Source organism: Saccostrea echinata, unplaced genomic scaffold (genome assembly GCF_033153115.1).
Source record: "Saccostrea echinata isolate AGI-Se365-2 ecotype Australia unplaced genomic scaffold, CSIRO_AGI_Sech_v1 ptg000019l, whole genome shotgun sequence".
In the NCBI taxonomy this organism is placed as follows: Eukaryota; Metazoa; Mollusca; class Bivalvia; order Ostreida; family Ostreidae; genus Saccostrea; species Saccostrea echinata.
In genome coordinates, this window is record NW_026889768.1 from 4,928,194 (window position 1) to 4,942,099 (window position 13,906).

The window sequence follows — 13,906 nt, forward strand, 5'->3', positions numbered from 1 at the left end:
TCCCTTTCTTCTTTTTCTGTAAAATATAACAAAATAAATAATTATCTTCCTTTTAGGTTTTTTCACACTAAATCAATTTAATTTCTCCTGGTAAAATTCAGACTAATTGTATAAGGATGATAACCTTGGTTGGCTCGTTTTCCACTTCGATATCGAGTGGTCTCTCACTTCGGGGTAGTGTCTATAAAAACATCAAAGATAGTTTAATCAAGTTCTCACGAAATTTAACATAAATATCGACAGAAGCATCAACTTACAGCTGATTCTATTGTCACGGTGGCGGATCTAGGTTTGCTGCTCTCTTCAGTAGGCGACTAAAAGTAAAGACAGAAATGGTACGGATTTATTTCTTTGTTTGTTTGTTTGTTTTTGGGTTTTTTTTTCGTTACAATTATATATTATTATAATATTAATTATTATAATATACACCTTGTTTTATTATTAACATGAATAATAAAACTACTAATAGTTAATAATTCATTATACTCAATACTACTAGACTACTAGGCATCACTAGAAATATTTTGCCATAGTCATCATACACTATGAAAGGTAACGCTTCCAACTTTAAACCACAAAGATTAAGGAATTACCTTGATTGTTTCACATACTCACTATTTACCTCCCCTATATGATTAATACTTGAATACTGAAGATTTTTTTTTTAAATTTTAAAAAGATATTATTAGATCCTTCCTTTTACAATAATATCTTTCCATTACAATTTCGACCTGTAAGAAAATTTCCCTTTAGTACGCTAATACTGATCACATTGCTTTAATTCCTTCTTTTTTCTTATATGTACTTGCAAAGCTGGCATTATATATATATCATACACATACATGTACATATGTTATTTTGGTTAATTAAAAAGGTTATAGGCAAGACTTCATTCAGCATCAAATCATTCTTTTTTTAAAAAAATCTCTTATTATTTTCGCGGCTTTGTTTTGCATAAACACAAGTCAATTAGCGATCATTTTTATATTTCAAAGATAAATTCATCCCGAGTTCGTGTGTAAAAATATTAAAATTTTTGAAAACAGATTTCAATTTAAAATTATCATGTTGATCATCAGACACAGACTTTTACTTATATGGAGTGTTCAAGTAGATAATAGGTCATCAGACGCTGGACTATTAGTTACAAGATTGTTCGATTTCGAGTACGGCTGTTACTTGAATGTTTCAGTAGCTTATTAGCTAAAGTGTTCAAACAGACTGTCACTTACATAGAGTGTTAAACAGGTTGTTACTTGCATGGAGTGATCAAGTAAGCTGTTATTTAGTGTTACTTAGAGTATTTCAGTAGCTTGTTACTTAGTGTTCAAAAAGGCTGTCACTTACATGTAGTGTTAAACAGGATGTTACTTACATGGAATATTTGAATAGGCTTTAACGTACATGGAGTGTGTTCGAAAAGGCTGTTACTTAGAGTGTTCAAGTAGGCTGTTACTTTGAGTATTTGAGTACGCTGTTACTTGGAGTGGTCGAGTAGTCTGTTACTTAAAGTGCTCGAGTGGGCAAGTTACTTAGAGTGTTTGATTAGGCTGTTACTTAGAGTGTTTGGGTAGATTGTTACTTACATAAAGTGATTTATGATAGACTGTTACTTACATGGAGTGTTCGAGTAGGTTGTAGTGTTTGAGATCTCTGCTTTGTCACCTCACTCACCATTAGACTCTAAAAATTGCAAGTATTGCGTGTGAATATGTCCCATTTCTATAAATGTTACAACAAATCATTTACTCTCCATGAGACTTTTAAACATTGCACGTATAAGGTGCATGTATGACTATGCCTCATTTCTATTAATGTTATAAGTACAAATCATAGGAATAACACAATTATACATTAAGTTGATCATGAAAAAATGACAAACAAAAAGATAGGTTAATTCTTAGATGATGTGAAACAAACACGCGGCGGGTGTGACCGGTCGGCAGGGGATGCTCACTCCTCCATGGCACCTGATCCCACCTCTGATGTTTAGAGGTCCGTGTTTGTTCTGCTCCTATTTTGTATTGTTTAATGGACTTTTGAGCTTGAATACTGTTCGTTATCTCCATATATTTCATTGAGAATATTCCAACCTTATATAATATGAATATATTAATTTAGAAATTGATATATTAATTTAAAATTTATTATGCCTTAAGTAGTCGAGCTAAGTACAGACCTGTTGGGCACTGACAGAAGAAGCAAAATTTGGTGGAGCACTGCTACGAACACCACTTATCTGTGGAAAAAATAAACTGAATTGTATTATACTGAATAAATCTCATCTATGCAAAAATTTACACACATTTAAAGAAAAAAATGTTATTAAAGTGAAAATGATTGACGGATCTCCATGAAAAAGTTAAGCAAGTATTTCTGAAATTCACTATCAATAATCGAGAATGACTGAATAACGGTATTGATATTTTTTGATTTGGTGAAAACTTAGTTTACCTCTGATTGACTGTATGGGGAAGAATGTATTACTTCTTCATCTTTTATTTCAGCAGACTAGAGAAACATTAGGATTGATAGTTTATATTTGAACAAAGTATCTGACACATTTAATATCCATTCATCTTTTATTTTCATTTTTTCAATATAAATATAATTACCTCTGCTTCATCTTCAGTTACTTTTCCTAGCACACTCTTCTTAGGCTATTAATGTAGATTATAACCCTGTGATCTAGATTTTTATGTTATGTATTAAATCTTAATCCTTAGTTGCATATTTATTGTAATGTACACCATATCATTATACTAAAATTTTGGGCGTTTGATTATTGATACTTTATTTATAAAAAAATAATATCCTTATACTGTCTTATACTGTCCAAATATCTTACTGTCATCTTTTTTCTGAAAGAAGAAAATATCTTGGCCTCCTGACGGACTTTCTTATTCTGAAATGAAAAAAAGCAGCTGGCTGAAATATATTTCTAAATCCCAGGTATTTTAACCTTCCATGACAATGTTAAATTTCTTCTATGATAATACATAACAGTTTGGAAAACGTACGATGTTTGGTGGCAATTCTTCATCCACAAATTCAACACTTTCTTTTTCATTCTGTAAAAAGTATAATCGTTTATGGTCTGCAATGTTCAATCTTTTAAAAATAAGAAATAAAAATATGTTTATACTTCACAAGGTACATACCATGTTAACAGGCTTCCCTTCCTCTTTAATAAAATGCAAAAAAGGGCGTTGTTGCTGCAAATATGAGTATCTATATTGCGAAATGCATTAAATATTTAAATATGTATAATAGGTTCCTTTAATAGCTGTATGAGATAAACCTACATTTTTGGGTAATCTCATGGATGAAAACTGTTTCGATTTATTTCTTTCTTCCCTTGACTGAAAAAAATTTAGATATTAACAGTTTTAAAGATTCCTTCTGATAAGAGAGTGTTCATTCCTGCTTTTGATACGAAAACAACAGTGCTTTCATTGGTTCTCAGCACACGAAACTAATAAGTAAAAGTATTAGCCATTCTCAAAAACAAGCTTTCTTGAACTCAGGCCAAGACATAACAGAATAGTAAGCTAGTTCTTCGACAGTTCTTCGACAAGGGTCAAGCTAATTAATTAAAACAATAAGCATCAATTAAAGTACATACTCGACGGGTTAAGATATTTGTTAATATTATTTCAAAATCTACAATGCCCGTAAATTATAAATGACATAAAGACACCATAAAGCATCTGAAAAATTAGTATATGATAGGAAAAAAGGTTCATCAGTTAGTTTAATTAGTCATTAAGGAATATTTCCTGGATTGTTTAAGAAACCATTGAATACATCAACGATTCTGTTACCAGTAAATGTCCAGAATTCTCAGTATCAATGAAGTGGTCCGGAGATTCGTAAGAGTAGCTGTGAACACGTGGTTGTTCCAGAGCTTGTACATGATGCTGTCTGATTGATACATCTGGTATTGTCTACACATTGACGATCATGCAAACATATTCAAAAAAGCAGAACATGAAGCTATATGCCTTTTACATTCATATAAATATGCAATAGAATGAAAATTGAAACCATATGCACATGTACAATCATTCAACAAGCACAACTACAATAATATACTGTAAAGGTAGTTATATTGACAAGTTGAACTTAAGATATACGATTGATTGTATTTAATTGATATGAAAAACAATTGCTACATAATACTGTCCTTCTTAACCTTCTGCAAAATTCAAATGTGAATTTAAACTAGGGTAATTTTTTCCCCAATAAGTAAATTCAACGTGTACATGTGACACTAAAAACAGGTACACGTAACAATTACCGTAGTTTGCTTCATCATTTGTTCTTGGTGACTGACCGGAAGTGATGCCGTTCTCTGAGAAGTGGGTGACTGAGCAACCTTTAAGGGCAATAGATTAATTTTTGCAATAGTAAAAATACATTTCTTTCATTATTGTTTATTTTGATATACATTACATTAATTTGCTTGAAACAAACTCTTACCGAAGTTGGCTGAACTTCAGATTCCACGTCTTCCTGCATAACAGAGTAATAATTTGATACAATTGCTTGAATATTAAAGAAAATGAATTTATATATGTATATATTGGGTTACTTTGATACATATAGAAAAAGCCTATTTTTATTCTTCACTATTACTTCTGGCTGACAGTTTCAATATTCTTTTAATAGTCCATGTATCAAATGTTGATTTTTTTTTAAATTTCACCCCTGCCTTTAAACTCTCAACTATACAAAATTTCTCATCTCACCCTGCAAACTCATCTTCGCTAGCTAAGGGTTTTTTTTTTTGTTCCAATCCACTGCCGTAAATGTCAAAACATAAAGCTTACCTTTTTTCTTTTCCGGAAAGATGGTATTTTCATTTTCTTCTTCTTTTTCTTAGGCTAGGAACAAATGATTTTATCCAATGAATGTATGAAAATTAAAGCATTTTTAATTTTGCTTTTATTTTTTTATTTGATAAAGATTCAGAACTTTGCTAAAATGGCAGGTAATTTGAGTCTACCTCTTTATTGAAATTGTCTTTCGATATTTCCATTTTATCAGATTCTTTCGAATTTTCTCTTTCAAGAGAGAACTGCACGTCTGTATCATGTTTCTGCTGAACATCTTGGGCAGGCTAAAAAAGAAATAAAGCGACTGTCTTGTTTTAATAGGAATGCCTGAAGCATTGCATAATCGAAAACCTCTGATGTTGCTTAATTTTTGTTCAAAAAGTGTTTACGTGTACGAGTAATATTGTCAATATATTATCGAATATTTCGTTCGATATATTACATAAAGATGAAAAATATATTATTTTTCAGCTTTCCTACGCAACGTAAGCGCATTTAAATTTACCAATTGCAATTTTCATTTAAATGTTATATGTACATGAAACTGCTGGGGAAAATACACAAAGGTCATTTTAACCATAGTAGCTCACAATCTTGCTTGGTAAATAAAAGTATATCTACTATTTATAACACACGTGTATAGTATATATGTTTTATTTATCAATTAAGATAGAGAGTGGCAATGATCATAACAAAGCAAATTTAAAATAACCATTCATTCATCTATCAAATGTTAGTAAATAACATACATGCATATTGCTACACATGACAGTATGAGAGTTATATTCTGATTATAACACATACTGGTTGTGCTCTATGAACTTCCTTTGGTTGAAAAGACGATGAAAAAGGATTATTAGGATCATCATCCCAATCATCTTCCTCCTCTTCATCTGAATCATCGTCATCTGGTGACTGTTAGTAATCAAGTCAGTGTGATTATACGTGATCAAAACCAACTTCTTCCCAAGCAATTTTTATGTTTAGTAGTTTACATTATGTCACTGATCATTCAGTTTAAATACTTGTTTGTTTTTTTTAACTCTTATATTGTAACTTAAGACAATCACAAAATTAACTGTTCCACAAGTTGTACAAAATAAAATTTTAATCGAATCGTAAGTAATTTAAATCATTCCGCATCTTTTCGTTTTTCCCACCAATTGTCGACTGTTTATGATAAAGATTTACGTTTATAATCAGCTCTAAAAAGTTTTTAATTGTTGCAATACTAAGCATACAATAAAACTAATAATATATCATTATGTATATAATTTCAAAAATGATAAACGTATTTCAACAGTTTTCAGAATGTTAACCAAAAAAAATGTTTATTATTTTCTTGTTCACGTCTGGATATACATGTAAATTAAATAATAAAGTGCCTGAGTAATATTTAAATATGATTTTGTACATTATTTGAAAGTGCTTACTAATGACAAAATAACAAAAAAATCATGCAATATGTGTATATAAGGAACCTATATAACTAGCAAGAATTGATCTCTCCAGAGAAATGTGTGCTGAGTTTTTACAATTATTAATTTACCACTTTCTCATTCTCATGGTTTGTCTTCTTTGCTTCTTCTTCAAATACATCTGTTAAACTCCGTTTGGCTTTTTTCTTTAATAAAACATACAATAAGCTATCTATATTTAATTGTAACAATGTATACTCAAACCAAAGCATTCAGACTAAATCATCATCTATCAATATTTTAATAAATTTTAACTTTGGCTCTATTTTCATTTTTTTTATCATCTTACTGGTCTATTTCACGTTTTCAAAACTTATAAACTTTGTGTTTATTTACCGATTTTTTTCCTCGTATGGATCCCAGGATAGAACGACTTTTCTTTTTCTTCTGTAGTTAGAGATGGAAAAGAAAAGATCACTGTTATTGTATATTTTTATGAATCAGTAAAATAAGAGTCATTATTTATAGAAAATAAAGACACAACAGTATTTGCTGAAGTCATCTAGAATCTTTTTTTTTTATAATTTTCAGTTTGGACAAAACAACAGAAAATACTTTCAACAGAAAATAATTACTACTGTTTCATTTAAGATCTTTTCGCATAAAATCATATCATAAAGGGGTAGTCTGATTTATTTTCTTATTTGTTTAATCCTTAAATAAAGGATTAGCTAGACTGTATCAATCAAAAACAAAATTAATAACCTCTGAGGAAGTCGTTTCCTCATTTTCATAAGACACGCTATCTTTTTTCTGAAAAGAGAATTGCAATTATAAACAGCTGTGCGACAATACAATCATGATTTTAAAGAAATTTTTTTTCGAATATAAACACTAAGTAAAATTTATATTTTAACTAAAAATTTAAACCTCTGGAAGTGATAAAATATATTTCAGCAGTTCTAAATTGAAAAAAAAAATATTTACAGAGCTAGGACTTCGGACAGAAGCAAACTGTTTTAATTTCCTTCTTTCCTCCATAGGCTGTAAGTGATAAAGAAAATGTTTAATTAATAAAAGGAAATTTGACATATTTATTGGCTCAGCAGCTAAAGTTTAACATATATAATGCATTTTTAATATATGCCCAATATATGAAAACGTTAACCCCACTTAGGGACCTAATCTCCTTTATCCCATGATCCTATATACTGTATATATTGAAATTCGTTCACCAATTTCAGAGAAGAAACTTAATATGTTCAAAAATTTACAAACGACAGAGGGCCCACATTGTAGACAACACATGATGACAGGTGAACACTAAAATCGCCTGAGTGATACAGCTGCCCTAACAAAACAAAAGGTTTTCGAATGGACTGATTTTTGAAGTTCATTTGAAACATTAACTGACCAACATCTGGGGTGAGCTTTGTTCTGGCGACTCCCGGGAATAACTATGTACTCTCTTCGATCCTTTTGGTTCAACACTTTCCAATGTTTTGGGGTAACCTCCATTCTAGAAAAGGGACAAAACGTGTATGATAAATAAAATTCCCAAATTTTTCACTAATAAATGGATATTATTTATTTTAATTCATGACGAATAAACTTTACAGTATACCTGGGATATGACACTTTGAATTTTTCATCGCTTTGTTCATTTTTTTTTCAAAAACCAAAAGTCTTTTTTTATATATATACAAGATTTTAAAAAAAAATTAGCATTATATTTTCAAAATAATACTACATGTCTTTTTATTTTGTGATACGAGGAACGACTTTATATGTACATGTAACTGTTTTATATTTCAGCAATAAAAGGAGTATATTATAGGAATAATTTGACAGCTACAGAGACGTAATCAAAATTTGCCTTAATCTTGATTTTGTATTATTATAATTTATTAAAATAAAATTTATATCAAAATATCGACAGCTTTGAATGCAAATGATTCATTTTAAGTCTCATCTCCTTGAATGTTTCTTTTTTCTATATACGAAAATTATTTTAAAGAAATTATTTTATTTCAGGACGAATGATACAAACAAACTTTTATCAAAAATTTTGAAAATGACAACTTTAATCATGTTTATACACATGTATAAGTAAAATGAATAATTTTAACCGCATAGATTTTAATTTTTTACTCAAAGTTTCACAATAATGTGATTTTAAGTGACAAGAAATTGTATACATTAATAAGAGGGGTGCAGAAGTTTAGAATATTTTGAACATCATAGAAGGTCTGCAAATTCTTAATATTTTAGATATTTTTATTTGCATTATTTACAATCAAAATAGGTCCAAAAATACAGTACTGTATATACCAATCCAGACATCCATTTTTTTGTATCATCCGTCCTTAAGGTCAGATCTATGATACCTATACTTAAAATTAATGAAACGAACAGATTAAGAAACTACTTGCCCTTTCCGTTGACGGATGAGTCAATGTACTGTGGTTTTGCGGAACTGAGAAGTCTGCGGACCTTGGTGCTTGGATCTTTTGGACTGGAGATGACTCTCTCTGTAAAAGGTACAGTAAAACAGTTCTATGGGTACTTATTTGCTGTGCTAACAGTGAAGAACGATGACTTAATATGTAATCATAAAAATTGATAAATAATTCTTTAAATTGCAGCAATGGATGTAACAAGTGATACCATCGAAAGAAATGAACGGTATTAAATGTATTAAAAAACTGGAACACCCATGTCAAGCGCACTGTACACTAAAGGTAGAAGCGATTGAGACGCTTAATTTGTGTCTATAATTAGTGACATAATTTTTAAAAAGAGGTCGTATCGACTTTGAAAAGTATTACACAGCAAACATGGGATTTCTGATAATGTTCAACATTATTGATTTATTGGAGAAAACGTCAGTCCTACAAATAATGTAAATTACCACTGAATTGAAGCGCAATTGAATTCATGTACGATGACATTTTCAACAGGAAGAAAGTACCCATTCGACATGATGCAGATTCTTCAAACATTATAGATTCATTTTTTTTAAATGATGGTTTTCATTTTACTCCCTGAAAAGCATTCAGAAAACATTCAGAAAAGAATTCAGAAAGTGATTTCATTTGAAAATTTTAGGAAGCACTCGATGTTTCATTAAAACCACGTACACTTTTTACCGCTGTTATCGTTCTGAAAAGTAAACCAGATTCACAAGGAGGTCACAGTTTTTTTTTTACTCTGGTAATTGGAATCAGCAGTTAAAATCTCTTACATGTCTAAGTGTTATTAAATCTGCGAAGTAAAACATCAGAATATGCAACTAAAGTAAACTGCAGGGTGCGGCAATTGCAGTTTCCAGAAGTTGTCAAGTAGAGAAGTAGTGTTTATCAAATGTGGATACTTAAACGCTCCAAGGAACTCTTAGGAAATCTGAAATAACACTATTCTTCGAAAATGAGCAGCATCAGAACTTACGACTTTTCCACATCTTATAAAACCATTCCCAACGAAAAATTAAAGATCATACTTTTTTGACATCTTAGACAAATCCTTCGTCAATAAAAACAATAAAAATGGAACGCGGAAATTTGCAAATCTTTTCATTGTCAGGTCGTCTGCAAACTTATTTTGTTTTTAAAAAAAATGATACTATATACATATATATATGTGTGTGTGTGTGTGTGTGTGTGAGGGTGTGTGTGTGTGTGTACTCCGGGTGTTATTTCAAAAATCATGAGTTTCTGACTGGTTGAAGACATGGTCTTCCAACAATCTGTTGGAATTCCGATGGTACTAATTGTACCCCGTTGTAAGAAGGCCTGATTTTGTAATCTTATGAAGCAAACTTTATTCAAAAACAACTACATTAAAAATAATAAGTCTCATACTACATTAAAAATAATAAGTCTCATTTTGGCCTTCAATTTGACATTTAGAAATCTCGACGACGTTTTCATCGATTAACATTATTCATTTTCATTCCTACGTCGTCTCGATATATACTGAACTCCAAATAAATGACATCAGAGAGTTTGACACATCTACTTCATATTTGGACGTACACACTAAAGTTTATGATCATAACTAACTATTCTATCGTAATTGTCCCTTATTAATACTCCATGGCACCTGATCACACCTCTGATGTTTTAGAGGTCCGTGTTTGCTCTGCTCCAAAATTTGTATTGTTTAATGGACTTTTGAGCTTGAATACTGTTCGTTATCTCCATACATTTCATAAAGCAATATACAATTATCACCTGCATATGAGGTATGTTTCTCCCAGTTGAATCGATGATACGCAAGTGCATGTTCAAAACAATTTCTAAAACGACGCAGGCTACTAAAAAATAAGTTGATGATATAACGATATCAACAATCTCGTATTAAGTCAATATTTTGCAAATTCTCCAGTTGATACAATTACCTTGTTTGCAAATACAGTCCATCGCTTGATCGAATGTTAACTAACGTCTTTCATAGAAATTGTCAGGCCATTATTGTCACATTGAATTGTCTACAGATTGTTCAGTTTACCAGATTATGACAATGGACACACGTCGGGCGGGACACCGGTCGTTAGTGGATGCTCACTCCTCCATGGCACCTGATCAGACCGCAGAGTCTGTTTTCAGAGGGTCTGCTCACAACTGTTTGTTTAATTGGACTTTTGAGCATGATTACTATTCGTTTATTTCACATTTCATTAGATTCCTTCTACAATACTGCAAAAACATGACCTTTATATAACCTTCTACAATACAGCAAAAACATGACCTTTATATAACTTTCTACAATACTGCAAAAACATGACCTATATATAACCTTCTACAATAGTACAAAAGCATGACCTATACATAACCTTCTACAATAGTACAAAAACATGACCTACATACATGTATTGATTAACTTACTAGTACCATCTCAAAGTGGTTTCATGTAATCTATGTGTATTGGTTAGTAGATGATTGTGCCAAAAACGTTTATCTACCGAGTTTCGCTTCTGTATCTGCTTTGCCCACATAAAGTGTATGTCGGCCAATTTTTTAGAAATATCAAGTTGGCTAGCATTTTCTCAATCTTTAAAAAGAAACACCTCCTTATAATATTTTATACTTGATCATGTGATCTTGGATGAGCCAAATTGAGAGATGGAAATGATCAAGAAAATAAAAGAAAAATGCAGTAGTTTCTTAGATATGTCAGTCAATATCACTTGGTAAAATACTGTGAAATCATTAAAAGTCTTAAGGGCCAATTTTCGCGGATTGCTTAAACAGATTCGTGGGGACGTAATTTCGTGTATTCTCTTATAGTATGACTTTCTAACCATAGTTTATTAATTCGTGGAGGATAATAACTCGTAGATGAGAGGTACCAACGAATTCCACAAAAATTGAGCCACTACAAAATCTAATGATTTCACAGAAGAGGAAAAAGTTGTTTTACAACCTGCAACGATTGGATTTAAGAGGTAAAAGTAAGAAAAGTTCATCTAAATTTGTATGTTTTGAGTCCAAGAATTAATAATTATGTAATAATCATCCCTTTGGGTGCAACATTGAAGACGACATATCACTCATCCGTGCATATGAAAAGAATATATAGAATGACGACAACGGTGTTTCTATTCAGAGATTTCTTTACGTTCTCTCTCTCTCTCTCTCTCTCTCTCTCTCTCTCTCACCTGACTCTGTGTATTTTGAATCACATTCTTCAGAACGGGACCAACATCCACCGGCCTCTCGTTGACCCTCTCCTGTTTCACTGTTGAGCTTTCAGTTTTCACATTTACTACTTTAGGATGTACCTGTATAATGATAAGTCGATTTATACTTCATATTTTACCCCCTGGAGGTTAGTTTATACATAAAAATATCAAACATTTAAACATGATACATTTATTTTTTAACCGTACATTTATCCTGTCCAACTCTTTACCAAATTTACAGAATTCATGATAAAATTTTATTTTCCACTCACGTTATTTTCAGGTGCTGTTATTAGCTCTTCATTATTAACCTTGGATTCTGTAAGCCTTTTTGCTTCTTCTTCTGGAGCTTCTATGTCCTTGTTTTTATTCTGTATGATAAGGATATATTAAATTGACACTTACAATGTTTGAAAATGCAGCAAACACAGTACTTGACATAGTTTCACAATCAGACCTTTTTGATTTTCCTAAAGGAAAATTTTCCTGGCTTGTCTTTCTTTTTATTCTGTAAAACAAAAACAACAAATGTCCTGTCATTGCAAATCATATTTCAGGGGATATTCCGATACAATCGAACAACATTCAAAGAAAAAAATCTATATTCCAGCATAGGAAGAAAATAGAAAGGATGAAAGTAGACATTCAGTTCGCCAATTAACCTATCATTGTAAGTGAGTATGTGTATAATAAAAATAAAATTTTCTATGCATTTTAAGTAATAATACCAAATTTTAATTTATCAGTACTTTGACATAAAAGCTTTAAATAAATATTTCAAAATGAAAAAGAAAAGATAAATATCCAGTTGTCATTAAACCCTACTTTACCATTTAAACATTAAATTAATTTTTTTTAAAAATGGAAACGTCAAGATTTTATGATTTTATGTACATGTATAAACATGTGTGCCTTAATGTTCTATTTATTAAACTCACTTCTTTTTATCAATTATTCAAATTAAATAACAAGACAGTCAAAATACTACTATAATACTGAATCATTTCGACCCATGCCCCCGCTGGGTCATCCCTGCCCCAGCCGAGGATGAAAATCTAAATATTAATTTTATGCGGCCTCACAAACTCTAGATAATGCCCATGACCTGGTTTCTCTTCCGTAAAGAGCACACTTGAAAAACTTAATTGTGCAAGTGAATATGATCTAAAATGGGTCATAAACAAAGCACGGCAAAGCTCTCATATCTACTTTTATGTTTCAACACCTGTGTACTAAGGGGAAAACTTTTATCACATATTAATATAAATGTAAACTTGAATTAGCGGGTGAAAGAGGTCAAGCATGAATTGGTTTTGACAGTTTCAGTTGAAAGCGAAAGTAGAAAAATAAATGTTAACCTGCCAGTTATCATTTTTAATCAAAAATGATAACATTTAAGAGATAAATACATTCAACAGATAATTATATAATAGTACTAAGAAAAAAATATAAACAGAACAATTAACCGAATTTACACGTACACATATATTACGTACTACGCCTATGTTTAGTCACATATGTTTGCATGAATCAAATGTACCGTAAATAGATTTAAATACAAAAGAAACAAAGTCTTACCATTTTACCATGGCTACAGTTTAAGCATAAAAAGATAAATCAAAACATCGGCAGGGCCCCTATTCCACGACACCAAGGGCTAGTCAACATAATCTATTAATAGATATGGGGAATCTATAACTTTCGTATTTCATTACAAGCCTTATGTTTCTCTATATATAACTGGAGATATTCTATTACAATAATTATATATATTTTGTTAATTCCATAAGTCAAAATTAGAAAGTGAGTTCGAATTACACGATTTGTCGGATAGATAATCATTTCTTCCCTCTGGGAAGTATTTGGAAAAAAAAAAGAATTTCCTCTTAAATGTTACCTCTTAAGACTTTTTAAGGGCTTTGCTGACTGTTTCATCAATTCTTTCTTTTTTTTCAATAAAAGAAAGA

The 13,906-nt window shown here is 30.9% G+C and overlaps 1 protein-coding gene and 2 long non-coding RNA genes across 3 annotated transcripts; all 3 read right to left on the bottom strand.

The window, feature by feature from the left end:
* Positions 1 to 2,245, bottom strand: LOC133189614 (uncharacterized). Its single transcript, XR_009721503.1, has 5 exons — positions 2,180 to 2,245; positions 1,618 to 1,683; positions 258 to 314; positions 125 to 181; positions 1 to 16 (listed from the first exon to the last, which is right to left on the bottom strand). It is a non-coding gene; the product is annotated as an uncharacterized LOC133189614 (long non-coding RNA).
* A 959-nt stretch (positions 2,246 to 3,204) lies between these two features.
* On the bottom strand, positions 3,205 to 3,948 carry LOC133189773 (uncharacterized). The gene is made up of 3 exons (XR_009721522.1): positions 3,825 to 3,948; positions 3,306 to 3,362; positions 3,205 to 3,215 (listed from the first exon to the last, which is right to left on the bottom strand). It is a non-coding gene; the product is annotated as an uncharacterized LOC133189773 (long non-coding RNA).
* Positions 3,949 to 4,171: 223 nt separating this feature from the next.
* Positions 4,172 to 13,574, bottom strand: LOC133189703 (protein FAM133-like). Its single transcript, XM_061325101.1, has 15 exons — positions 13,518 to 13,574; positions 12,397 to 12,447; positions 12,212 to 12,310; positions 11,916 to 12,038; positions 7,671 to 7,775; positions 7,244 to 7,300; positions 7,022 to 7,069; positions 6,653 to 6,703; positions 6,388 to 6,462; positions 5,643 to 5,753; positions 5,009 to 5,122; positions 4,833 to 4,886; positions 4,483 to 4,515; positions 4,301 to 4,378; positions 4,172 to 4,198 (listed from the first exon to the last, which is right to left on the bottom strand). The coding sequence occupies exons 1-15, from the start codon at positions 13,518 to 13,520 to the stop codon at positions 4,172 to 4,174; spliced, it is 1,029 nt and encodes a 342-aa protein (XP_061181085.1). The 5' UTR covers positions 13,521 to 13,574.
* Between the last annotated feature and the right edge of the window lie 332 nt (positions 13,575 to 13,906).